General features: G+C 51.7%; 1 protein-coding gene across 1 annotated transcript; it reads left to right on the top strand.

Annotated features, from left to right (window-relative positions):
* The first annotated feature begins 217 nt into the window (after window positions 1-217).
* PLB1 (phospholipase B1) lies at window positions 218-26,098 on the top strand. Its single transcript, XM_055088840.1, has 15 exons — window positions 218-250; window positions 4,055-4,115; window positions 4,683-4,741; window positions 6,954-7,021; window positions 7,271-7,314; window positions 7,533-7,632; window positions 11,539-11,590; window positions 12,545-12,625; window positions 14,045-14,110; window positions 14,636-14,730; window positions 15,916-15,997; window positions 16,805-16,903; window positions 17,421-17,516; window positions 24,115-24,189; window positions 25,700-26,098. Exons 1-15 carry the CDS (start codon window positions 218-220, stop codon window positions 25,901-25,903), a joined length of 1,215 nt encoding a protein of 404 aa, XP_054944815.1. The 3' UTR covers window positions 25,904-26,098.
* Window positions 26,099-27,286: the final 1,188 nt, after the last annotated feature.

Genomic DNA, 27,286 nt, shown 5'->3' with positions numbered 1-27,286 from the left:
GTGAGTATAAACATCATCACCCCCTCCAGTCAAGGGCCTGGCTAAGTGTCAGGTTGTTGGGAGAACCTACAAACACACCTTGGAGCCTTGAGCAGGTCTTGCTGATTCCCATGCAGTGCAGACCTTGATCCCGGGTAGCCCATGACAAGCTAGGCTGCAGCACTGCTGGGCTCCCAGGCTCTCCACAAACCACACTTCTCCTCTCGGCTTAGTCCCAATGGCAGCCTTTCAGGCCTCCCTGCCCAGTGAGGTAGGTATAGTCAGGGATTGGGGTCCTCTCTACCTGTGCTCATGACCCACCCGCCCCCCCACCCAGCTGGAACTTTCCTGGACCACTCCAGTGTGAATTGGGCTCCTCTCAGGATGGATAAGAGCCAACAGGCCCATTACCTTCAGTGCCTAAGTTGCTCTGAATAGATGGAAAATACAAATTTTTTAAAGCCTTAGGCTGGAAATAAGTTTAATGGGAACCTGTGGGATAAGCACAGAATCTCAGACTCCTAGCCAAGTTACTAGTTTCAAAGGAAGACCTCCACTGACCATCCATCTTTCTTCCTGTCTCCCTAGTCCATGAGCTCCGACCAGCGGATATCACAGTGGTGGCTGCCCTGGGTGACTCGCTGACTGTGAGTACTGAGCTGGGCCAGGCCCTGTGTGGAATCAACTCTTCCTCCCCATCAGCTCTGTGTTCAGCATTTAGCCGAGAACATACCTGTGGCCGGCAAAGCAACATAGCCAGGCAGCCACAAAACACCTCCAGGCGATCGAGAATGCCCTCCCCTCCTCCCTTCCACAGCCTGTGGCTCAATACCACCTCTTCCACGGGGCCTCCCCTCCATCCCCCGATAGAAGCCGTCCATCCCCCTTCCCCACTGTTCCCAGGCATTTCATCTGCGTGTGTTAAGGCAGCGGTCGCCAACCTCTCTGGCACCAGGGACAGGTTTCGTGGAAGACAGTTTTTCCACGGACGGGGGAGGGGGGCAGGGGGTGGGTTCGGGTGGTAACGTGGGCGACGAGTGGCGGTGGGGAATCGCAGATGGAGCTTCGCTCGCTTGCCCGCCGCTCACCTCCTGCTGTGCAGCCCGGTTCCTAACAGGCCACGGACCAGTACCTGTCTGTGGCCCAGGGGTTGGGGACCCCTGCTTTACATGATCTACTTAGTGCCACTTATTTTTGTGCTTTTTCTTGGTAATTTCACTGTTTAAAATGTCCCCCAAATGTAGTGCTAAAGTGCAGTGTAGTGTTCCTAAGCACAAAAAAGGCTGTGATGTGTTTTATAGAGAAAAATGTGCATTAGATAAGCTTCATGCAGCCATGGTTATAGTGCTGTTGGCTGTGAGTTCAGTGTTAATGAATCAACAACATATGTTAAGTAAGGTGTTTTTAAACAGAAACATATAAAACAAGGTTATCTGTTGATCATTTGACAAAAATGTGATCAGAGACTCATAGGAGCCTAACCCTGTATTTCCCATAGGACCAATGCTTCAGTGTTGGCTAATTCAGTGTTTGTCGTGACTTTATTAGAATATAACCACCTTGAATAGTGAGAATCTACTGTATTTTATATATTCTTTCCTTCAATGACATTAAAGTATCTTACAGACATTAGCTCAGTCATCAACACAACTTTCAAAAACTAGCTGCTAGACAGTAATTTATTTGTTATATGGAGGATGGTGGCGGGCAATCCACATAGTAGGTTTTCTTTAATGTTCAGATTCTAGGACAATTTTTTCTTCTTATAAGGAATCTCTTAAATATATTATATCCTGACCTTGGATGTAAAAAGATCTGTTTCCTAATCATAATTATGCTTGATTGATTTTGCTTTGAAACTCAGAATATTCCCTATTTGGCTTTCATGGGAAAAAGTGAAAAGACGAAATAATTTTGGAAAGCAATTAGAACTTTTTGGCAGTAAATTGTCAGGTAGGGAAAAATAATCATTTTTTTGCGGTACGCGGGCCTCTCACTGTCGTGGCCTCTCCCGTTGCGGAGCACAGGCTCCGGACGCGCAGGCTCAGCGGCCATGGCTCACGGGCCCAGCCGCTCCGCGGCACGTGGGATCTTCCCGGACCGGGGCTCGAACCCGCGTCCCCTGCATCGGCAGGCGGACTCTCAACCACTGCGCCACCAGGGAAGCCCTATTTCGCCTTTTTAAAGACTCCCTGACTAGCGTGGAAAATGGATTCCGGAGCAGCAGAAGGGACTGAGGAAAGACCTTTTATGAGCCAGCTGAAGCACTGAGACTAACTCGCCTGAAATTGTTGACGAACCGTTAGGTGCTAAGCGCTGGGATACAAGCCATGTGGTAATGCCACCGTCCAGCCTTTCTGAATTCTCTTAGGCTCATGTTAGCCCAACAGAGGTGTGTCCCAGGCCAACCACTGACAAAATCCATTAGAATTGAAATGTCAGCTACATCCTGTCAGTTGGGCATTGATTGATTGATCTAACATGCGTATATTTATTGGATGCCTCAATGGCACAGGCACTGTGCAAAGTGCTGGGTATACACTGGTGAACACAGTGGTTCTGGTTCTGTCCTCTTGGATCTTAATCTCATGTGTCTTTGCTCCTGTTGCTGGAAGAGTTAAAAACCCAGGCCTAGAAAGTGGTGGGATTTGTTTCTTTTTTTAAAATACCTTGCTATTTAAATTACCCACAGACAGGCAACACCAACGTTACTTGAGAACTTGCTAGAAATGCAGAGTCTTAGGCAGCACGCCAGTCCTGCTGTCTCAGGATCTGCATTTAACAAGACCCACAGGGGATCTGGGTGCACTGGCTTAGGGTGCCAAGTACAGTTCTTCCTTTGGGACAGACGAGAGCGCTCCAGTTCCAACCTGGGTCTGTTCATTGGCATGGGATGGGCTTGTCTCTGGCTCACCAGTTCTCTGAGATGTTTCTAAAGTGCTCACGGCTATAGAGTTTTTTGTAATTGCATCTTCCCCGGATATTTGTCATCTGCACACAAACGTGTTCTTGATTTCAGTAGAACTCCCACACAGGAGAAGGGCTCTATCCGTGTGATGAATTGAGCAGTTCCTTGGAATAAACTAAATTACATCACATTAAGCAACTAATATTTAAAAGAAGTTTCATTTTTGCTCCCTCCTGAGAGGAGTGTTTTAACAAGGCATGTCTTCCTCATCATCTGACCAAATGAAAGAGACAAGCTTCCAAAGCCTTTGGCAACCACATGCCTAGAGAATCAGTCAACTGGACAACACCTGTGTGTGGAGCCCTCCTGTGCCCTCAGCCCTACTGGGCTTGTCCCTCAGGCCCCTCTGGGCACGGGCAAGCGTCTGCACTAGGGAAGGGACTCTAACTCTCCCCCAACTTCTGCGCCCTCTGCTTCCCTCCCCATCCCCTCCTCCAGCGCCTGGCAAGTGTGCCCTATATTCCAGAGACGAGAGAATTGGACTGAAGGTATCCAGGTTATAGACATCAATTTATATACATACGAGGAACTGGTTGGCTATTAAGTTAAATACGCCAAAAGAAATGATATGCACATATTCAGAAATGATATGCAGAAACCAGAAACTTGGCAGTTGTAAAAATTTCACGTTACTGTCCTAAATATATTGTAATGATTGTTTTGGTCCTAGCTTTGTAATTAGTGTCCATTAGTTTCACGTTAAACGACACCACCAAAACCCACATGGAACCTCTTATTAGGCATCCACGCCTGTGTTCCTTTGGGAGACCACCTGTCGCACACCTTCACTGTTTTCTCCCCTGCTTTGGATGACTGTGGGCTCCATTTAAGGGTGTAGGGAAGTTGAGGTGGGAAAGACTGTGGGTGTGCATGAGTGTGTCCACACATCACGTGTGTTGTGCGTGGCGGGTGGGGAGAGACCTATTTTCTCCTCTCTGATTCCCCTCTCACTCCATCCACAACTCACAGCTCTAGCCTCACACGATCCCCTACAGTAACATAATTCCAGCCTCCGCCAAGAATTCCGTAGCTAATTCTTCCTGGGCTGAAGCTAACCTTCCTGCACGGTGAGTGTCGGGCGTTGTGTCTTTCCTCCTGTTGATTTAGAACTGGGGCAGTGACTTCCTGTGTGAGGAGTGGAATCCTTCCAACAGTGTCCCCACGTCCGGTGAGTATAAACATCATCACCCCCTCCAGTCAAGGGCCTGGCTAAGTGTCAGGTTGTTGGGAGAACCTACAAACACACCTTGGAGCCTTGAGCAGGTCTTGCTGATTCCCATGCAGTGCAGACCTTGATCCCGGGTAGCCCATGACAAGCTAGGCTGCAGCACTGCTGGGCTCCCAGGCTCTCCACAAACCACACTTCTCCTCTCGGCTTAGTCCCAATGGCAGCCTTTCAGGCCTCCCTGCCCAGTGAGGTAGGTATAGTCAGGGATTGGGGTCCTCTCTACCTGTGCTCATGACCCACCCGCCCCCCCACCCAGCTGGAACTTTCCTGGACCACTCCAGTGTGAATTGGGCTCCTCTCAGGATGGATAAGAGCCAACAAGCCCATTACCTTCAGTGCCTAAGCTGCTCTGAATAGATGGAAAATACAAATTTTTTAAAGCCTTAGGCTGGAAATAAGTTTAATGGGAACCTGTGGGATAAGCACAGAATCTCAGACTCCTAGCCAAGTTACTAGTTTCAAAGGAAGACCTCCACTGACCATCCATCTTTCTTCCTGTCTCCCTAGTCCATGAGCTCCGACCAGCGGATATCACAGTGGTGGCTGCCCTGGGTGACTCGCTGACTGTGAGTACTGAGCTGGGCCAGGCCCTGTGTGGAATCAACTCTTCCTCCCCATCAGCTCTGTGTTCAGCATTTAGCCGAGAACATACCTGTGGCCGGCAAAGCAACATAGCCAGGCAGCCACAAAACACCTCCAGGCGATCGAGAATGCCCTCCCCTCCTCCCTTCCACAGCCTGTGGCTCAATACCACCTCTTCCACGGGGCCTCCCCTCCATCCCCCGATAGAAGCCGTCCATCCCCCTTCCCCACTGTTCCCAGGCATTTCATCTGCGTGTGTTAAGGCAGCGGTCGCCAACCTCTCTGGCACCAGGGACAGGTTTCGTGGAAGACAGTTTTTCCACGGACGGGGGAGGGGGGCAGGGGGTGGGTTCGGGTGGTAACGTGGGCGATGAGTAGCGGTGGGGAATCGCAGATGAAGCTTCGCTCGCTTGCCCGCCACTCACCTCCTGCAGCGCGGCCCAGCTCCTAACAGGCTTCGGACCAGTACTGGTCCGAGGCCCCGGGGTTGGGGACCCCCGTGTTCAGGTACTTATCCAAGTCTGCCTGCCTTTACCAGGGAACTCATCTCCGTCACCCAGACTCCTCGGGTGGTGGGTCTTACCCACACACTGCCCGGCACCCGCTCACCCCATTTAAAGATGTGTTCTTGGGGGCAGAGGGGGCCCCATACCTGCACATAGCACAGTTTCACTAAAGGAATTGTATTGGCCAACTATTTAGCTATTGTCTGTGTGTGAGACGCTCTGCTAGCAATTCAGAGGGAAAACAAGTATGAGATGTAGTCTTAACCCTCTAGAGACTTGTCCAGCTGGGGAAATTTAAAAAACGTACACAGGAGGAGGTACATAATCATATAGGGGACAAACAGGACTTGTGAAATCAGGTATTCATTTCAGTAAAGAACAACTTCTCCAGATGTGTGTGAGTGTATTTTAATTTTGGTATGAACGTGGGGAAAGCTGTGGAAGGAAGGATACACGCCGGGCTCTTAACCATTAATTGATTCTGGTAGTGTGTATATGAGGGTAAGGGGTGAGGAGGGGATGTAGAACCTGTAGCAGGAGGCAACGTTATTAAAGTAGGGGTAAATTATTAATTAAAACATCTTTGTATCATTTCACTGGTTATAGTGAATGCATATTACTTTTGTAATTTTCAAAGAGGAATACTCTCTTTTTTTAAGATAGGGCCTTTAGAAAGCAACTATACTCCAATAAACATTAATTTAAAAAATAGGGCCTTTAGGGCTTCCCTGGTGGCGCAGTGGTTGAGAATCTGCCTGCCGATGCAAGGGACACGGGTTCGAGCCCTGGTCTGGGAAGATCCCACATGCCGCGGAGCAACTGGGCCCGTTAGTGAGAGCCCCGCACACCGCAATGAAGAGTGGCCCCCGCTCGCCACAACTAGAGAAAGCCCTCACACAGAAATGAAGACCCAACACAGCCCTAAATAAATAAATAAATAAATAAATTTATTTTTTAAAAAAAATAGGGCCTTTAGAAAAAGCGTTATGGAGGAGGCAGAAATTGACAAAGGTGTTAGAGAATGAACTGGAGACTTAATGGCTGGAAAGGAGGAACTTTAGCATTCCCAGAAAGGATGGAGTGGCTGGTAGTAGGCCGGTCCAAGGCCCTCATGCTTCAGATCAACTTGTTTAGACCTGAAGGTTTGTGTGGACAGGAAAGGAGGGGGTGAACAAGGACAGGAAAGTGGAAACCAGGTCATGGTGAGCTCCGAGTGTTGGTGAAGGGGTTTGGCTCTGACCCTGTGGGTAAGAGAGACCCACTGAAAGGTCAGAGTCAGGGGTGGCGTGAAGGAACAGGTGTGCTTGGCAGAGCAGGTGGGCAGCCCCGTGAGATGGGAAGAGACACTGGAGACCGTGGGGTCAGGTGGAGGCCAGAGCTGTCCGTGGTGAGGAGATGAGAGTCTCACCTGGAACTATGGCAAAGGGAACACGAAGAAAGGGATGGAAGCCAGAGAGGGTGGGGAGGAAGAATCTTGCTTCTTAACCACAACTTGGTTACCGGTTGCATGTGGAAGATTGGGAAGTCAGGACGACTCTGAGGTTAAGTGGCCTGGTGAAAAGCTGGCACCATTTTCAGAAAAGGTAAATCCAGGTCCCAGCTGCTACACCAGGGCAAGAGGGCCCCTCCCCAGTGCCCCCAGCCTGCACCCGACCCAGCCCAGCTCTAGAGCCTTCTCTTTGCCTTTCAGACAGCGGTGGGAGCCCGACCCAGCAACTCCAGTGACCTCCCCACATCCTGGAGGGGACTCTCCTGGAGGTGAGGGTGTTCTCCACTCATCTCTGTTGATGACACTCCCCACGGAAGCGTGGGTGGTGTGTTTCCCTGTCACCCCTCCAGAGATGAGGCCGGGTGCTCGAGGCCCGGTGCTGGGATGCAAGGCGACTGCCTGATGCTTCTGTTATTCCTAAGGGGGGTGGGAATCCTGCCCCAGGGCAGACTCTCTGGTTCTGACTCAGAAATCCCCGATGACCTGTGATTTTAACAAATGTGCTTTCTCTTCCGCAGCATTGGAGGGGACGGCGACTTGGGGACCCACACCACACTGCCCAGTAAGTAGCAACACGGAGAGGCACCATCGCTGTGGCCGTTAACAGCCCCTCCCTGAGGCCAGGGCCCTCCCCCTGAGCGAGGGAAGAGCAGGTTGTCTGTAAGGAGAGAAGTCAGCCTGCCCTGAAAAGACCCAGAAGCGTCCTGCCCACACCTGTGCCCCAACACTGCACGTCCATCTCCCTCTCACCTGTGCTCTCTGCTCCTTCTCTCTTCAAAGACATTCTGAAGAAGTTCAACCCCAAAATCTTCGGCTTCTCCTCCGGCACCCGGGAGGAGACGGCCGGGCTGAATGCAGCAGTGGAAGGGGCCAGAGCTCGGTGAGTAGACGTGGGTACCGGAGGGACAGAGGAGGGCAAGGCTGAGAGATCGGGGACGAGAGAAGGGTGGTGTCTGGGACCCGGGCCCACAGACGGGCAGTAAGAGCCGTGGTGCACAGAGCACTTCTGCTACCCGGCCCTGAGCTGCCCCCTCACGTGGATTATCTCCTGTAATCCTCACACCCTTCAAGATGGCTACTAGCGCGAGGACACAGAGGCTTAGACCGTTTCCTGAATGGCCCAAGGTTATCAGAGCGAGTGACCAGAGGAGCCAGGATCAGACCAGGCTGAATCAGAGCCTTTGCTCTGCCCACTGCCCTGTTAGCACCTCTCAGGGCAGCGGGGAGAAGCCCTTGAGGGTGACTGGACAGGAGGCATGCGGCCGGGGCGCAGGGTGCCCTCCTGCTGACTCCAGCTGACCTCCCAGCCCGGAGGAGGCTGGGGTCGAATGTGCAGGGGACGACTCTCAGCACCCTGGGGACACAGAGCAGGACCTCACGGCTGGCCGCCCTTCCCTTCTCCCTTCTCTCGCCTCTGAACCTCCAGCCCTTGACTCTGAAAAAGCCGTATTTTGACACTAGGGAGTTAGATGGTCGGGCCCTCAGAACAACATGGCAGTTGTTTGTTTTCACTTGGATTTCTGTGGTTGACAGCAACCCAGATAATTAAAGTTGAAATGCCTGACGGAGTTCATTGATTTTCTGCACAGAGCGTGCTGGGTCTTTGCTTTGTAGAAGGGTTGCTGCACTCAGATCACCAGGGAAACAGAACCGGCTTGACTCACCCTGTTGACAGGGAAAGTTCCTTTCAGACGCGGTAAGGAGGGCCCCACGCTCGCTTTGAGGCTCTGAGCCACAGGAAGCGATGTCAGGTCCTCAACGTCATAAGCAGGAAGAATTATTTTCTGCAAAAAACTGGGCTTCATGGGGCCATAATATCAACCTCTAGTTGCTGGTATTACCATTATTATTATCATGATCTTTTTATTATTATTTTTCTAGAGCCCAGGCTTCATTAACCAGGAACTGATTCCTTAGTCTCTTGACATTCAAGCCCCTTTCCCCTTTCCTGCTTCACTTCTCTTAAACTGCTTTTTCTGTTTCACTGCTGCTTGGTGTCTCCGTCAGGCACCAAGAGTGGCAGGGGAAGAGTGGCAGGGGAAGTAGCCGAGACATGCAGCTTCTTGTTAGGATCTCTGCGGTCCCGTGTTAGGGGAAAGGTAGAGCAAGCCATTAGTCAGCTTCAGTAAGCAAGTCTGGAGAACTGTTCTGTGAGTCTCCCTTATCTGCACTGTGCCATTTAGCATGGTGTGGATAAGGATGAGTTCACCTAAAGAGAAAGATAAATACCCCAGCAGAGCAACCAGGATAATGAGACCTGAGGTCAGACCGTCCATGTCCATATCCCAGCTCCCAGACTTGCCGGCTGTGTGACCTTGGGCAAGTCACTTAGTATCTCTGAGTTTCCCCATCTATAAATGAGAATAATAATAGTACCCATTTCTCAGAGTTGTCACAAGGATTAAATGAGACCAATAACCCATGGAAAGCGCTTAGTACAGAATATAATATGTATGCAAAAAAAGTTTGTCATTATTAGAGTATTTTGTTTCAAAGTTTTATTCAAGATCGAACTTCCTTTCCATCCATCAATAAGCAAGAATTCACTGAACAGCTGGGAAGGACTGAGCCCCAAGATGGTTACTAAAAGATACAAAAGAATCAAAAAGTGAACTGCCTGCCTATAAAGAGCTTGCTTTCTAGTTAAGAAGCCTAAAGCAACAGGATATAATTTTTGGAAAAAAAAAAAAAGCAGTGTTGTGTGTGGCAACGTTGCAGACTGAAATGATTTTGTTCTTTGGAGCACAACTAAGAGAAGAGAAAGGTATAAAATGTGAACCGGGCAGGCTACCTACAGACAGATGCAGACGCGGAAGGGACCCCAGAAGTCATCTAGTCTTGGCTCTTTGTTTAAGAGATGAAAAAATTCAAGGCTAGCAGGATCCAGTAACTTGGGTGAGCTCCACGGCACGTTGGTAGCAGAGCTGGAAGGGGACTCCTGGTCCTGTAACTCCCAGAGCATGGCTCTTCACGTCAAGACTGAAAAAGGAAACAGAGGAGGTGTGGATAAACAAGCCCAGAGAGAAGGCCCATGGGGGAGGTAGGGCTTGCACTGAGCCTGGAGCACGGGAAGGACATGGCTGTGGAGAGGGGGGAGAAGAGGGCATTCCTGACTTCCCCTAGTGCTCTTGAGGGCTTATCACCCATGGATTCCCCTATTCATATCTTGAACCTATTAAAAGGTTACAGGGATTTCTGTGGTCACCTTTAACCAGGACAGGCCTTCTTTATAGCTTTCTGACACACGCATCAATAGCAGTAGCATATGAGATACGGTCCTGAATGTATTAATGAGAAACACGGCAGGGATGGTACCATGTATGCTTGGCCACATGCCCAGCTCATTGTGGACATGCAAAGATTTAAAATGCCCATTCTGTACCAGTTCCTGCTTTTATGACTTCTTCCATGGAAGCCTCCATTGGCTGTATCCCTTCTCATAGGCGTATCTTTTTTTAAATAACAGTTTACTGAGGTGTAATTGACATGAGTACACTGTACATATTAAAGGTGTACCATTTGATCAGTTTGTTACATGCATATACCTGTGAAACCATTACCACAATCCAGATATAAATATATCCATCACCTCCAAAAGCTTCCCTGTATTTCTTTGTAATCAATCTCTCCTTCCTGCCCCTTCCTGTCTCTACCCCACTCCTTGGGTCCCAGGTAACCACTGACCTGCTTTCTTGTCACTACAGATTAGTTTTAATTTTCCAGAACTTTACAGAAACAGAACCATAGACTATGTACTCTTTTCTTGTCTAACTTCTTCCACCCAGCAAAATTATTTTGAGATACATCCCCATTGTTAAGTGTATCATTAGTTCATTCCCCTTTATTGCTGGGTAAGGTTCCATTGACATACCCGTCTCTTATCCAGAAGCATTCAATTCCTCGTTCATGGCAGGTATCTAGGAGGTGAAGGAAGAACTAGTCCTGTCCGTGTTTGTCTCCCCCATCCTGTTTTGTTGCAAGCGGGAGAAGTGAGGAGATGGGGAATGGTGTGGAAATCCAAAGGAACTACAGAGAAGAATAACAAAAGGATTAAAGGAACAGAGAGTGGGACTTAGAGGTAAAGGTTAAAGGAGTCGTGAAGCCTTGGAAAGGAGAAAGCTGAGGGATCATTTGGGACGATGAATTTTTTCAAATATACAAAAGGTTATTTTTAAAACAGGCAGCCAAATAAGAACTGAACAGGCTCAGTTCCGTTTCATCCTGCAACGAAAGAGCTGGATGAAATATAAGGGAAGGTCCCTGATGGGAAGGTCGAGCAGATCCCCCCTGCAGTGGCTTCAGAGGACCAGGCCTGCAGAAGGGGGTGGTGAGATGCAGATTAGCCCTTGGCAGGGTCAGGAGCAATTATGGCTCCAAGGTCCATGGCAGATCTTTGATTTTTTTTTTTGTGGTAAGCGGGCCTCCATCTGCTGCGGCCTCTCCCGTTGCGGAGCACAGGCTCCGGACGCGCAGGCTCAGCGTCCATGGCTCACGGGCCCAGCCGCTCCGCGGCATGTGGGATCCTCCCGGACCGGGGCGCGAACCCGGTTCCCCTGCATCGGCAGGCGGACGCGCAACCACTGCGCCACCAGGGAAGCCCCCAGATCTTTGATTTTTAAATAGGTTGAGATTTGTTGAGAATTGAAAGCCTTTCAATGCATTCTGAAGGAGTGAACTTTATATAACAGTTTTCTTCCTGAAACATCTCCTTGCCAGGCCCAAATCCTACAGCTTGAGCCCTCCCTCGTGAGCCAGCCCTAATGTCCCCTTCTCTTCCCCCACCCAGGGACATGCCGGCCCAGGCCCGGGACCTCATGGAGCGAATGAAGAACAGCCCTGTGAGTACAAGACCCTGGGCCACCCCTGGAAGGCGCTCTGTCTGTAGCTGGGGTGCGTGCAAGCCGCCCTAAAAGAGCCCCCTCTGTATCACTGCAGCTCAGGCTCTTGGCGGGTCTTTTAAGAGGGGCCACGTGTAGCAGGCCTTGCCACCAAGATGCCGCCCGTCTCTGCCGCCGCCCTCCCCAGGCCCTCCCCCCACCCCCCCAGGGCCGGCTGCAGGAGGAGAGAGGGGCAGAGCGTGGACAGAGGTGGCAGGCCTCGGCCTCTGGCAGCTTTCCACTTTACCCAGGAGCTGGCTTCCAGAGCCCTATTATGTAAACTTTGGCTTCTAAAAATAGGCTGCTCTTTCCAATCCTTCCTCCTTCCCGCTAACCCGGCCCCTCTAAACCTTCCCACCAGCACTTTTTTAAACACTCTGTGTTTATGCCTTGGAACTCGGCGTCTGGGAGGACTCCTATTATGGCGGCGCTGAGTGGAAAGCAGGCTCCTCCGGCGGCCTCCCAGTCCCCCTCCCACCTCTCAGTCCACGCGGGGCTCCTCCTCCACCCCCCTCCCTGGACTCAGGCCTGAAGAGAGGCCAGCTCTGGGCTTTTGCTTCTAGATGTGTCTTGTGCCCTCGGCTCCTTTGAAGGCCTTTCGATCCCATTTTAGGGGTGGGTTAATACACACCACCTCCTCCTGGACTGCAGCTTTCTTAAGAGGATCTCAAAGGGAAAAAGGTCCTCTGTACTGAGTGAGCACACACGTGCGCGCGTACACACACACACACACACACACACACACACACTTCTCTGGCGGAGTCCTCGCCCCGGCACCAAGGTGAGGGCGGGAGAGCCTGCACTAGGTATCTTCTCTCCACTGTGATACAAAGAGAGGAAAAGGCACTTGGGGAGCCGTCTGGCACATGCACGTGCCCCCCACCAAGGCCTAAATGGGATCTTCTGTCCCCTCAGGAAATCAACCTACAGAAAGACTGGAAGCTGATCACCCTCTTCATTGGGAGCAACGATTTGTGCCATTACTGCGAGAATCCGGTAGGCCCCTGAGCAGCCCCCTGGGGGCCCTGAGAAGGGAGCTGCTGGCCAACGTCACCATCCAAGCCCAGGGCCGGGACCTCCCTCACGGGAGTCACACGGGGCCGGCTCTCCTAGGCACCTGAGTCTGCCCAGGAAGCCCTGGCTCAGACATGCCAGGAGAGGCCTGCCTTTCCCACTGCTGAGTGGCCGCTGCATTGGTTCCCTGATTCCAGAAGTGTCTGGATGTCCCCTCTCTTCAGGCACTGCCAAGGCGGCGGCCTCTCTTATGCATACAAATACTGTTCTCTGGTATCCAGTGGATAACTAGGGAGCCCCACCCTCACCTGCTTGGAGTCCCTGCCCACTTTTTTTGGCATCTCTTGGTGGTGGGGAGGTTGCAGGGGGAGGATGAAACAATGTCATAAATAGGGTTGATTCAGGTGAACTAGTCCTGATCCATGGCTTACTGCCCCTTCAAGGACAACATGTGTTAACCAACCTCTGCTGGCCCGGGAACCCAACCCGCTCCTAATGTTGTTTCTAAGGGGAAATATGTCCAGACTTACAAACTGTGGGAAGTAATAACTTTTGGAATACATCTTGTTCTAAGTTGAGGATGTGCTATATTTTATTTGGCCAGAAGAAAAAAAAAAGCAGCTTCCATAATTCAGAGGTTGTGGTAGAATATTTGACAGTCACAGGCGGCGGGGAGAAGGCATTTATCATTCCTTTGGCTCAGAGACAGTGACCAAATTCTGGATGAGAACCGGCCTCCCGCCACCCAGGGGCTTTCTGCCTCCCTGCCCAGACTCCAGAGGCAGAAGCGACCCAATCCCATGGGGTTTTAAATGCCATTGTGTCCTGCACTCATTGGGGTCCAGGGAGCCAGAAGTGACCCCTGAATACCTGTCCTCATGCAAACAGTCAGGTTTATGCTCCTGAGAGCAGCTTTTTGCAGAAAGACCTGAGGCCTCCACCAGGATTAACTCCAGCTACGTTTTAGGAAGGGGCTAAATCAGCCTCCAGTTGGGAGATGGGCCAGAGGAGGAGACCCTTGAGCTGAGTTACAGGGATGGGAGTGAGGGGGAGGCAGTGCAAAGGGTCCCAGGCAGTGGGGCCAGCACAGACCAAAGCCCAGAGGAAAGAGACAGCATGGCCACCAGGGGCCCTGTCCTGGTTGGAGAAGGAGCGGCCGGGGAACAGATGGGACTGGAGTGGTAGTGGGGGCCAGCACTGACAGACTCTGGGTTGGAGGAGCCGGGAGAAGGGTGGGCTGCGGATTGTTCATGGTACCTAGTAGGGGTCAAGGGATGACTTCTTACGAGAGACTGTGTCCACCAGCAGTAACGGCTGGGCTTCCCAGCGCATGCAGTGCTGGCCTCAGGCCACTCTCCTCCTCCTCCCAGGAGCTGAGGAGAGCCCCTTGCTTCTTCACAGGAGGCCCACTCAGCCAGGGAGTATGTTCGGCACATCCAGCAGGCCCTGGGCATCCTCTATGAGGAGGTAAGACAGCACAGGGGCAGCACGATCCTGGGTCCTATTTCCTGGTGGCAACCAGCCTGCTCCCCAGGGGCTGTTCCCTGCGTGCATCTAGACGAGTTGTGTTCAGTGAGACGCAAGCCAAGCAGAGCCCCAGAGTGAGCAGGTCCCTGGATGGGATGTGGGGGGGAGGCAGCTGCCTAGCTCCTCTGTGGGGAAGATTCTAACTGGATCCGACTGCCTCTGGTGGCAAGGAAAGAGCTTGCTTCTGGAGCCAATCGGCCTGATTTGTAGCCAGGTACTGTGGCTTACTAGCGATGTGGCTTTGGGCAAGTGCCTTGTGTCTCGGTTTCCCAACCTATAAAGCAGGGCCAATAAAGGAGAGTCCACGGGATAATATAAGGCACGTTCCCTCTCTGGGCCTCAGTTTATTGGTGAAGTTGGGGAGGAGGAAGCAGATTGTAGATGACCCCCCAAGCTCTTTCCAGCAGTAACCAGTGCCCCCCACAAGTGCCTGGGGACTACTGAAGCCCACCCCTCTGCCCACAGCTTCCAAGGGCTTTCGTCAATGTGGTAGAGGTCATGGAGCTGGCTGGCCTGCACCAGGGCCAAGGTGGGAAATGTGTCATGCCGCTGGCAGCCCAGTAAGTAGACGTACGTGGCCCCAGGGGGAGGGCACCTGGGGAGAGCAGGGCTTAGATGTCAGTGGGTGAGACTGATACAGGCGGAGCCAGACCTTCTTGTCTGGGGAGCAGACATCAGCAATTAGCCAGGGGCTTGGAAAACCATTCAGAAAGGCTGCTACCTTATTGAATGCCTACTGTACGCAAGTCGCTGGGTCTCCCTGGACCCCAGTTTGCTTTTCTGGGAAGTGAGGCAGACAGTCAAACGGCCCGTGAGGGCCCCCTGACGTTGTCTGTGATGCCAAACCCCAACTTCAGCAAGTTGTTTGTTCCTGTTTGAGAGGCAGCACAAGGCAATGCGCTTTCAAGACAGCTCTATCCGGCCTCAGATCCTGGCTCTGCCACTTTAGGAGCTGTGGGACCTTGTACAACCCACGCAACCTCTCTGGGCCTCTCACTCGTCACTTGGGAGGTAGAGGTGAGGTCTAGCGGAAGTGCAAATAAAGTACATGGTCGCTGTGGGGCAGGTGCTCAGGAACTAGTAGCTTTTTTAGCGCGCTTGATAGGACTGTCCCTGAAAGCCAGCCTTGGAGCTAAGGTACGATATGCAAGAATTTCTGCTCGGGCTGGAATTTATTAAAGCTCAGCCGTGACCCTGCAGGAAGTTGCCATCTTCTGAGGCCAGAGGTTCGCCCAGAATTCCTGCGACGATTGTTAGCGGGGAGCAGATTCTACAGGGAGCTGAGGAGTCCTGTCCTATCTGGGGTCAAATGGATTCGCTGGGAAGGTGACCAGCCGGTTCCTCTTCTCGAATGGAGTGGCCAGTGCTGCCCAGGAGACCCCTCACTCTGGAGCCCTGGGGGAGAGTCCTAAGCAGCCAAAGGCAGAGAAGGGAGGCCTCAGGAACACGAGGAAGGAAGGCTGGGCCACCTTGGCAGTCTTCCCCAAACCCCAGCCCTTCTGGAGAAATCCCAGGAGCTGCACGCTTGGGAAGGAGCAGTCAGGCGGCCAGGGGAACAGGCAGCCTGTCCCCAGGAGACCCGAGCATTGGTGCCCGCCCTTCCACCTTCTCTCCCAACAAGCACCTTCTGGACCTCCTGCCCCTGAGTTATGGTTCTGTGATCCGGGCCCAAGAGGAAGCAAGGCTGTGTTTGGGGGACACCTCTGTGGGGGGGGCAGCGAGCCTCAGGCCTCCTTGTCTCACAGGAGCAACTGCACCTGCCTCCAAGGCTCCCAGGAGAACTCCTTGGAGATGCAAGAACTGAAGACAGTGAACTGGGACTTCCAGGTGACCCTGTCCCCCACCTCTTCTACCTACCCCCCCATCTTTACTCCTGGAGTGAGGGCTCTACTGAGATCACAGCCCCTGAAAGATGTGTCCAAGGCAGGGGAGAGGAGTGAGAAGCTCAGAAGGGAAGCTGGGGAGAGCTCCCACCTCTCAGCGCCCAGAGGGGAGAGGGGCTGTGTCCACTGCCCTTGGGCTCCTCCCTCCTTACCTTCTCACGTCTGTCTCTCCTCTTGCCCGTGCCTTCCCTTGACCTGCCCGTGCCCGGGCCTTTCCGCAGTGTATCCATCTCATGCACAGGGCTTGTCTTCTTACCTCTTCTGAGAAGCTTCCCCCCACTAAGCACCCCCGGCAATTTCAGTCAGCACTTCACTGCCCCTAAAGCCCTACATGGTTTTGAATTTTCCATCTCCCAGATGAATGATAAGCTTCTGGAGGATGAGCACAGCTAGTCTATCCCTTTTACAGTCCACCTTTTGGCACTTTTAAGAAATGCAGAGACCATGGATACTCATCCCCCAACCTCACAGGCATTTTGAGGAGCTGGTGTTGAAATGCTCCCCGTTTGAACTGAGGCCCCGTGTTCTAATTCACCTCTTCATGAAGTGAGAGCAGGGGAGGCCTTGGGCCCAGGCAGACATCAGGGCAGAGCCGGGTGGCGCCCACAGCTGGTGCAGACTAAATGGGTGCTCAGGCACTAGAGCACCTCCTTTGAGTCCCTTGCCCCTGACGTGACCCACCCAAGGCCACAGGAACAGACCGTCTGCCCAGCCTTGCGGGCGGTTAAGCAGCCTCTCTCCCCATCCCCAGAGTGGCCTCTCCAGGCTCTCCTACCAGTACCTGCAGCGGGAGGACTTCGCCGTGGTTGTGCAGCCTTTCTTCCAAAACACTCTTGTCCCCCTGAATGACGTAAGTTGCGGGCGTGTCTGGGAGGTGCGTGTGCAGAGGCCGTATCTTAGGCAATGTATTTCCTTTTCTACATGGGCTTTTTTGGACCAGCTCTCTCCAAGAGCGCTCCCAAAGGGTTGCTGTTTCTGCTTTTCCTCCTTTCCCCTGCCCCCACCTTTTCTGAGTATAACTTGAACTTAGATGTACTTGGAAAGAAAAGGTGAAAATTAAGTGACCAAGCTCCCCAGACATGGCCCTGCTATTTGCTGGGTTGGGATAAAATGGAAAGCTTCCTAAAAATATCATTATTCTTTTTCAACCATTAGAGCAGGGATGCTGAAGGAAAAGGGATGTGGACTATAGGTGGCTATAATTTTTAAAAAATAAAAATTCCAAAACCAGGGAATTTCTCCATCAACATCTGAGCCAACTGGCAGCAGAGTTGAAAGGATGAAAGGTGAAATGCCCAGGATGCCGTGGGATGGGGGGTAGCAGTGCCCTTGTCCCAGGAAGATAATCCCCCTGCCTTTGGTCACAGAGAGGGGGCGCTGACCTCACCTTCTTCTCCGAGGACTGTTTCCACTTCTCAGAACGCGGGCATGCTGAGATGGCCATCGCTCTCTGGAATAACATGGTCAGTGCCTGAGGGTCGAGTGGGTTTGGGTCAAGGGGACAACCTGAGGATGCTGACTCTTTCCCACAATGAAAAACCTACTGGCTGATGTGGCTCCCTTCTCCCCAAAGCTCCAAATATTTGTCCTGACAGATTCTATTCTTTCGGTAATGCCCCAGTGCTGTCGGGGGATAACTTTGTCATCAGATAGACTGGATGAAAATATCAGCATGAACCCCTTACTGTGTGACCTTGGGCCAATGATCTCTCTCTGGCCATTTGTATCAATATCTACAAAAACAACAAAAATGACACAGGTCTTAGAAGATTGAGATGATGTGTGTACCGCACCCAGCGCAATAATCCACACGGTCCCAACTATTATTTCTTTAAACATCAAAAAGAAAAGAGCCACTCAGCCCGTTTTCCCAGGCTGCCACCTATTCTAGCCCTAATGGGGAAAAAGGGGACCTTACGAAATGAACATACAGCCCAGAGGCCACAGGGACAACCCAGCCTTGTGCCTTGCTCTGCCCTTTACGGCTGGCCACTCATGACTGGACCGTCAGCTATGTTTGCACAGAGCTCAACCGGTAACCCTGAGCGCTGTATCCTCTTGCACAGAGCAAGTGAATGCCTTTCCAACCCACTGGCTTCTTTTGATCTAGGCTCTGTGGGTAACCCAATCCCCACCCCAACCTGCCTGCTGCCTCATTACTCCCATGGTGACTAAACAATCCACACGCCTGCTCCTTTCATTGCAGTTTCAGGCCTGCTGCGACTCTGCCAGGCACCACTGTGCAAATATTCCCACACCTGTCAGCTCCGCCAGTGTGGCCAGTATCTATCTCACTTGGCTGACTCACAATTTTGTCTTTCTCCTTAGCTACACCGCCTCCTCCTCTTCTCAGAACAGCACGTAAGGAGGTTTTCTCCTTGGCCTACTTAATTGCAGACTCAGCCTTCCTCTGCTTTTGTTTTCCTGGTGTTTTCCTCCTGTTGACACCACATTCTGCCCCCTCCTGGAACTTTCATCATCTCCTGTCAGTCCAGGACTCAGAATTGCAATCAGAATACCTTTGAGTTCTCTCCCAACCCTACCTCCACGGTAGTTTTTTAAATCAAAGTTAAAACAATTCCTGAGAGCAGTTAGGTTTCTTTTGAAGGCTTTGTTGCTTTGAAGTCCAGGTGTCTTTCAGTGGTTGAGTCACTCAATTTCACTCCTTTTAAAATCCCCTCCCCACACCCCCACAAAGACTGGATCTCTCTGCCTGGTCCATTTCTCCCCCTTTGACCTCGGGGGAATCCACAGACTCCAAGGAGGGGCAGGAATGCTAAGCCCTTAGCCTTTCCCTCCCAGCATCCCCATCGGGGTAGGGTCTTCCTACCTCAGGGCATTCTGGGCCTGCTCAGTGCCAGGACCCTCCACAAGTCTCCTGGGGGTCGGTGGCCGTATTGATGACTTGAACATTACAGGGCCCATTTTTCGCATTCTGCGTGACTTAATGTAGTTCTGGCCTTTCTCTTCCAAAACAGCTCGGTAGGTCTTCCCATTCCCACAGGTGAGAGGCTTCTGTTTTATAAAAGCGAGTAGAAGGGATTTAGATCTGAAAACAAAAGGTGAACACTGTCATGGAACCATATTATTAATACTACAAGACTGCCCATGGCCCCCCAACCACCTCTGTCCCAGCCATAACCGAAATTTAAAAAACAACAACAAAAACAAAGCAATGCAAAACAAACCTAAAATCATCTGTGAGTGTGTTATCCTGTGCTATATGATTTGTGGAAATAATTACAGGGTCCAGTGTTTTCCTCCAAAACCATCTCAGATATAAAGCTATAGCATCATGCCAACTTTTCAGGTCTTCTTCTTCCTGGAATTTCACCCCTAAAGTGACATGAAATAAATGACGAACCAATAGACCTGGAAAGGCTCTTAGAGGTCATCGAGCCAGAATGCTCTGTAACTAAAATACAGAGACATGGAACAATTTGCCCAAGATCACACAGCCAGCTAGCGGCAGAACAAGGATTAGAACACGGGTCTAATTGCCAAGCGTCCTGGCCACGGCACCAACCTGCCTCCCTGCTCCCAGCCTGATAAGCACATGCGTAACCAGTGAATTCATGTCTCATAATTAGAGTCCTATGACATAGTGTCTGCAGGCTTTGGCTGACACCCTGAGTACCCCACTGTGGCCACAAACACACTTGAAACTTGCATCTCCTGCCCCTCGTCTCTGAAGAGTTTAGGCCTCCTTCTCCAGAGACTTCCGCAAAGCCAGAAATACCAACGGCGCTAGGGAATTTTTTCTCTTCCTTTTTTTCTTTTCTTTTTTTCAGATATTTATTTACCTATCTATCTATCTATCTATCTATCTCTCTGGCTGTGCCAGGCCTCAGTTGCGGCACGCGGGATCTTTAGTTGCGGCATGCGAACTCTTAGTTGCGGCATGTGGGACCTACTTCCCTGACCAGGGATTGAACCCGGGCCCCCTGCATTGGGAGCTCAGAGTCTTAGCCACTGGACCACCAGGGAAGTCCACTCTTCCTTTTTCTTTTGTCTTCTTATGAACAGTTTTTTCTCCTCTTTTCTGATGCCTATTCCTCTACTGCTGCCCGCTCCCTCTTCTGTGGAAATCTTACTCTCAGCTTAACATTAGCATCTCCCTGGGTGCTGAGTAACAACGATAGCCTCCTAATTGGTTTCCCTGTCTCCAGGCTTACAGCCATTAGAATAGCTCTGGCTGTGTATTACAGTTATCTGGGGACTCTTAAAAACAATTAATACCTACAACCACTTTGGGAAACCTTGGTATATCTACTAAAGCAGAACACATGTATTCCCTATGGCCCCAAAATTCTACTCCTACGTATATCTCCCCAACAGAAAGGTATACACAAGGTTCACCAAAAGATGGATACAACAAGAATTTTCATAGCAGCACTATTCATAACCCCCAAACAGGAAACTCCCCAAATATCTACCAAAAGCAGACGGGATAAACAAACAGCACATTCATAAAACAGAATACCTCACAGCGATGAGAATAAAACTTCAGCAACGTGCAACTATATATATAAATTTCAAAAACAAGCAAATAAATACATGGTCTTATTGGGGAGTGGATAGTACTGGAAGAGGGGAGGAGGGAGCTTCTGAGTGTTGATTATATTCTGTTCCTTATCTGGATGCTGACTATGTGGGTTATGCTCATTTCGTCATAATTTATCAGCAGCTCACTTATGATTCGTACTTGTTTCTAGATGTATGTTAGCTTCAATAAAAAAATTATTTAAAAGAAAAACCAGAAAAGATAACCCAGAAACAAAACAAAAACCCCGTGCCTGGGCCTCATCCTCAGAAATTCTGACTTTGTCTGGGGTAGCACCTGGGTTCAATACGTTTTAGACACCCCCCAGGTGATATTATTACATAGGGCTTGCAAACCACTGCCTTAGATCGCCTCACCCCAGGGCAACTGCATAGTCTGCATAAATGAAATCTGACCAAGTCATGCCCCTGCTTTCAAACTTCCAAGGCTGGCCCCTCCCTGAGGAAGAAAGGCCAGGCCCCTTAGCGCAACACACCAGGCCTTCCGGGACTTGGCCCCAATTAACCTCTCCAGCGGCCGCTCCCATCTCCCTGATTTGCATTTGGCAGTCCCGCAAGGAGTGAAGTTTCCTGCACCACCCGTGCTGTCTCCTGCCTCTCTGTGTTTGCCCTGGCTCCTCCCCTCATCTCGGGCTGCCCTTTCGGCCCCCTTCCCCGGCTAACTCTGACCCACCTCAACACTCAACTCAGGTGCCAGCTTCTACAAGAAGCCTTCTCCAAGTCCCCAGAGCTGGCCCCGTGGCACCCTACCTTGTCTCAGTCCTGTCATTTGCCACATCGTTGGTATCCACAGTGTCTGTCTTAGGAAAGGTAGGTTCTAGGAAAAACAACTGCCTTTCTTGTGGCCAGTCTCAGGCCTTTATGACTCCAGTTCATCCATCCATCCCCTCAAGCTGAGCACTGCTGTGTGGTGGGGCCTGCCCCAGGTGCTGGGGCAAAGAGCGTCACGTGACAGAGAGTAACAGTGGGGGAGAGGGAGGCCTCACCGGAGAGTGACGTGTGAACTGAGAACCGAATGTCGAGAGGCGGCCGGGCACGCAGAGGTCTGGGGCCACGGTGTTGCAGGAAGAGGAGACCGGACCTGTGCGGGCCAGAGTCAGGAAGGAGCTTGAAGTGTGTGAGACGCGTAAAGCCCAGTGTGCCTGGAGGGAGGGGAGCCAGGTCAGAGGTGGGCAAGAGCAGGGGCCGGGTCCTCGGACGGCTTTCCACGGGGGAGCCATGTGATCTGGTTTGCCCTCCGGCTGCTGCATAGAGACAGACTAGAAGGAAGCAAGAGAGGAGTTGGAAAGACCATTAGGAAGCTGCTGGAAGCCCAGGTGAGAGGTGAAGGTGGCGGGGGCCAGGGGATGGCAGTGGGGGAGGGGGGAAGTGGTCAGATTTGGGATGTGTTTTGGACTCTGGCTGGTGGATGAGGTAGAAGAGGAACAGGGGCGATTCTTCAGTTTGAGGTCAAGGAAACTGGGTGGACAGTTGAGGTGTGTAGAGAGAAATAGGGCTGGGAGGGGAAAATCAAAAGCTCTTATTTTGGACATGGTCAGTGTAAGCTGCCTTCCAGAAATCCACCTAGAGGTATCAGGTACGGTGTTAAATGTATGATTCTGGAGCTCAGAGAGAGTCAGAAATGGAGATTTAGGGGAAAAAATGTGTGGGTTATTAGCATAGAAGTGGTATTCAAGACCATGGGATTTTCTGAGATCTCCTAGAGAAAGAATAGGTGGAAAAGAGCAAAGGACCAACCACCAAGCCTGGGGCTTTCTTCCAACTTTTGACCCAACGACTGATGAGAAGGAGAGAGGGGGGAGGTGGGAGGGAAACGAGAAGTGTTGTGAAAGGGAGGCATCAACTTTGACAAATTCTGCTGAAAAGTCAAGCAAGATGAAGCCAAAAGAAGTGACCACTGAATCTGGCAAGGTCCTTGGTGACCTTGACCAGAGCTGAGTCAAGTGGTAGAGACTGAAGACCTACTGAATGGCTGTTAGAGAGAACGTGAGGGTGGGAAGTGCAACCAGGGGCTGCAAACAACTCTTCTAGAGTTATGAGGAGTAAATGGTGAAGGCAGCTGGAGGGGAGGTGGGACGGGGAGGGGGCATCAAGGCTGGGAAATAGACCAGGCTGTGCACAGATGCCGAGGAACCAGTAGAAAGGGAGAAACTGATACAGTCATCAAACCCATTTGATCATTACCTTCCTCGACGCCAGTTAGTTCCTGGGTTCCTGGAGTATCACTGGGACTCAGCCAACCTGATCTATAGCATTTGTTCTGTCACTAGGTGGTTCTGCTACAGCAGGAAAAATGCTATCTCACCTCCATAAGCCTCCTCCCGCTCACACGTGTTTCATCTTCTCATCTGACGCTCACGACACCGGATGTGGAGTGGTCTGGTCATGGTTTAATGCCCCACCCCTAGCCCTGGGGCAGTTCAGGAGCCCACCTAGCACCACACAGCTCGTTATCAGCAGAGCCAGGACCCCAGTGGATGTGCCCATCGTGCTCTGTCCAGTCACTGTGGTGACTCTCCCAAGACCAGAGCAGCCCTTCCTCCTCTAATTGTTACTAACAGACAGGTGGAAAAGGCTTTAAGACAACAAAAAGCAAGGTCACGGGCCAGGTGTGGTCATTAGCCGGCATAGTGGACTTTCCCTTCCCTCCTGGGCAGTACCTGGGAGTCAGGAGCTGATGAGGTCGGGAACAGGCAGGGAAGCAGATCATATGATGGGTGGACGCTAGACATTCAGGACAGAGTCTGGATAAGTGAGTGCCAGGGATCCATTCTTCTTGGTGCTGGCCACATGCTGCCAGGGGGCAGGCTACTGACTTAAGATGCTGGGGAGGGAGTCACAGCAGCTTCCAGCTCATTCTCGAGGGTCCCAGGATCAAAAGCATGAAGCAGAACCTCCCTGAACCACAGCTGCTCCCCGGGAGGTTTCAAGTAAATCTTTTCATCTACGCGGAAAACACACGAAAGTAGCTCAAGTGAGAAAATGCCAATTTCTTAAGGTTGACAAGCCAAGCATAGTAACGATGTCATGGTAACCAGTATGTTTTCAAAATTTTCCCGAAATTGACTATCCCCAGACACTTCAAGAAGTTGGTAAATACGATTATCACCATTTTATAAAGTTGAAAATGCAGGGAGTCTGCAGTCCCAACTACCCACAAGGAAAGCAGGAGGTGGAGGTCTTGGGCCCTGCCCTTCCACTCTCTCGCTGCAGCCTCTAGACCGGTCAGTCTCTCCTGGGCCTCAGTGTCCTCCTCAGTAAATCCAGGACACAGACTCAGTGTTGCCCCCTCCTCTGATGGACTCTGACCTGTCAGTCTGTGAGTCAGAAGTCAGGTCCAGCTCTGGCCCCAGGGCCGCTAGTGTCTGCCACGGGTCTTGCCCCTTTGCTGGTTTCAGCCTTGCAAAGGGAGGGAATCTGGTGTGAGATTCTCCTCCCTCCGACAGCGAGGTCTCTCCCAGCTTTGGAGGGAACCAAGGTTTCCTTTTCTCTTTTCAGCTGGAACCCGTGGGTCAAAAGACAACCTCCATCAACTTCACCTATAGCCGAAACAAACTCAAGTGCCCCTCCCCTGTGAGTAAGGTCCTGCCTGTCTAGAGTGGAACAGGTGCCTGGGTTGGGGGGCGGGGGAGGTCCTGGCCATCTGGAGGCACAAAAGTCCCCTGGGAGGCTTTACCATCATGCACGTTCATTCACGACCACCGTTCTCAAATCTCACCTCTCCTGGCTGCCCCGACACTTCTCAGGTCCTCGGGGAGCAGCAGCCAGGAGTGAGGGGAGGGACAAAGGAATGGGTTCACCGAAGCAGGAAGAGGCCCGGGGAGGCAGATGAGCGAGCACTGGTCAGAACCTCATTACCCCCATGACCCTGGAGGGTCTGTGGCATCCTCTGTCTTAAACATGCGTCGAGGAGCCCTCCCATGCCAGGCACGCTCCTGCGAGCTGGGGGTTGGGAGGAAAAGAGGTATAAGAGGCCGTGTCTGTTCTGGGTGCCCGCATCGTCTTCCTGGCTTTCCAGCACCACCAGTGTCCAGGCCCGCACCGCCCTCGCCCGGACCAGGGACGAAGCCCCAACCTTGTCTCCCCAGCTGTCCTTTCTCCCTTCTCTGTCCGTCCTGTAATCGCTGCCAGACCCAGAGTGGCCCACCTGGAAGGAATTCCAGTCTTGTCAAGGCGGTCGAAACCCTTCCCTGGTTCCCGCGCCCATGGAGGAGAGCCCAGACAAGAGGCCCACCTTCCCCTATCACCTTAGGCACACACTCCACTCCTGGAAAACGGAGCAGCTTCCCAGAGAAGCCCCACGACAGCCCCCATCTGTGCATCTGCTCCTTCTGGAGGCTCATCCCCCATCTCCGCCTGCGGGAAATTTTCACATCCTGCAAGGCCCAGCTGTTGCCCTCTCTGGGCTACTGTCCGCCTCATCTCACCCCACCACTCCCACCCCAGACACACATCAGCATCGGTCTCTCTTTTCTGTGCGCACCTCTCACAAGCACTGACCCAGGCTCCTTGGTGATGTGATTGTTTCTGAACATGTCTTATCTCCCACTGGACCTCGAGCGATGTCACTTCTGAACCCTCAGGCCCTCTCCCAGTTCCTAGTACAGGGCTGCACACAGCCACCATGCCACCAGCATTCACCGGGGGGAAGGAAAGGATCCAGGGAGGCAGGCCCTTCACATTTGGGTTCTTAACCTACTACAGAACCAGCTGTCCTTCCACACCGACCTTCCCCGCTCGCTGCACCCCTGGGATGGGAGGATGGGAATAGCTGTCCAGGGGCGGCCTAGAGGAAACAGAGGTGGGGACTCTGCAAGCTCCCCAGGACTCTTTTCCATGGGTCACCTATCAGTTCCCGATCTTTCAAAACTGAGTTGACAGGAAAGGAGGTTATAGCTGGGTGTTGACCACTTTGGATATCCCTCCTTATTCAGGGGGTTGGGGCACAGTGTGGATGAAGGAGCTTTACAAACAGGGTGAGCTGTGGAAACAAGGTTATTGCACCATCTCTGGGATGGGGACTGCGCAAGCCTCAGATGGGTGGTTTTCAGGTCCTGACCCCTGACCCTCTCCTCCTCCACAGGAGCGCCCCTACATCTGCACCCTGAGGAACAGCCGGCTGCTCCAACACCAGGCTAAAGCAGAGCCCCCAGTGCCCTCCTGGGCCTTGCTAGTGGCAGCAGGAGGCGGCCTTGCGGTTGGTGTCTGCACAGTGATAGCCTGGAGAGCCCTAAGAGGTCGCCGGAGGGAAAATCCTCCCATAGGTCTGAACACTATGAGCTTCTAGGCCCGCCAGCCTTGTGCGGGCTCTCATCCTGAATTCCCCAGCCACGTTCCTCACCAGCCCTCTATCGTGGCCACCCCTGGCCACTATAGAGGTCACTCGCTTCAACACCTGGTAATGTAGGGAGCCAAAGGGACAGTCACAACTTCTTGGGGCCTGGGACCTATGATCCTGGAATTGGCACATTTAAATAAAGGCCAAAGCCGTTCTATTCTTGGGTTTGCCTGCTTGAAGCTCTCGCCTTCCAACCTGTTGTGTGGCGCAGATGTGGGAGCTGGGACCTTTCAGGTCTTGTCTCAGCCAGGGATGGCCAACCTGAGCCCAGACTGGCACCCACCAAGCATATCCTCAGTCACCAAAACCACTATTTCAAATGTGGGAAAAACCTTGGTCACCAGGGTTTGGCTGGAATTTTGGAGCATGCCTTCCATCACTCAGTACCATCCAACATCTTTTCTGTACCCAGGACAAGGTAGAGCATTGTGGTACCTCCAAGGTTGTGCATGTCACGGCCTGGTCAAGAGACGAACTCTTTCAAAAATACAAGATGCTCTGTGACAGCGTGTGATTCAGTCCTGGGGCAGTGGCAGGTAAATGTGTCTGCTTTCAAGAATAGGAGTTCCTTGGGAAAGGTTTCCTGGAAGAGAGCAATTTTGACATGTCATTTTAAAAAAGGATTGGGACATGAATACTTCACCTATCCCCAACCTGATTTCCTCAAGGTGCTAAATTTAGGAAAGAATGCCTCTTTCTACATTACCAGGTTTATGAGAGAGCTAGAGAGAGTCTGATAACACAGGTTCCCTTCATTCAGCCCCTAGCAGGGGCAAGGCCCTGAGCTGGATGCCTTACACTGATAAGCTCTGTTATTCAGCACAAAAACCCAGGGAGGGGTTGATGAACATTTCTGAAGACAGAAACAGTGGTTGCACAACACTGTGAATGTACTAAATGCCACTGAATCGTTCACTTTAAGATGGCTAATTGCATGTCATGGGAATTGCACCTCAATAAAAAACAAACAAAAATCCATTATCCTCAGGATCTAAGCACCTCTCTGACCCCAAAGCCTGAGATGACAAGGAATATGAGTTAGAATCCCAGATGTACCATTTGAATGTGTGGCTTTCACAGCAAACCCCATCACCAGCCTAAGTCCCAGTTTCTCAGACACCTCATCTATACAATTCGAATGAGAGTACCCGTTTTGCCTGTCTCCCAGCACTGCTAAAAAACAAGAAACTGTAGAAAAGGGCTCTGTACTCTAAAATACTGCACCCACGAAAGTGGGTTGCCTTCTCCTCTATGAAGAGTTGAGCTAGGGTCTAGACTGCTGGGGATCTGGAGGGGTCCAGAGATGGGTCTGGGAACTGGGGGGTAATGTAG

This window comes from Physeter macrocephalus, chromosome 12 (assembly GCF_002837175.3).
Source record: "Physeter macrocephalus isolate SW-GA chromosome 12, ASM283717v5, whole genome shotgun sequence".
In the NCBI taxonomy this organism is placed as follows: domain Eukaryota; kingdom Metazoa; phylum Chordata; class Mammalia; order Artiodactyla; family Physeteridae; genus Physeter; species Physeter macrocephalus.
Note: the sequence above shows the minus strand (reverse complement) of the source record. Positions and strands in the feature narration are given on the sequence as shown.

What these genes read in the sequence shown, in the direction of transcription:
- PLB1 (XM_055088840.1), top strand. Translation starts at nt 218, where the DNA reads ATGGCAGCCTTTCAGGCCTCCCTGCCCAGTGAG. An exon ending in GACCCACACCACACTGCCCA is followed by an intron (nt 7,315 to 7,532) that starts GTAAGTAGCAAC and finishes CTCTCTTCAAAG; the next exon opens with ACATTCTGAAGAAGTTCAAC. An exon ending in AGCGAATGAAGAACAGCCCT is followed by an intron (nt 11,591 to 12,544) that starts GTGAGTACAAGA and finishes CTGTCCCCTCAG; the next exon opens with GAAATCAACCTACAGAAAGA.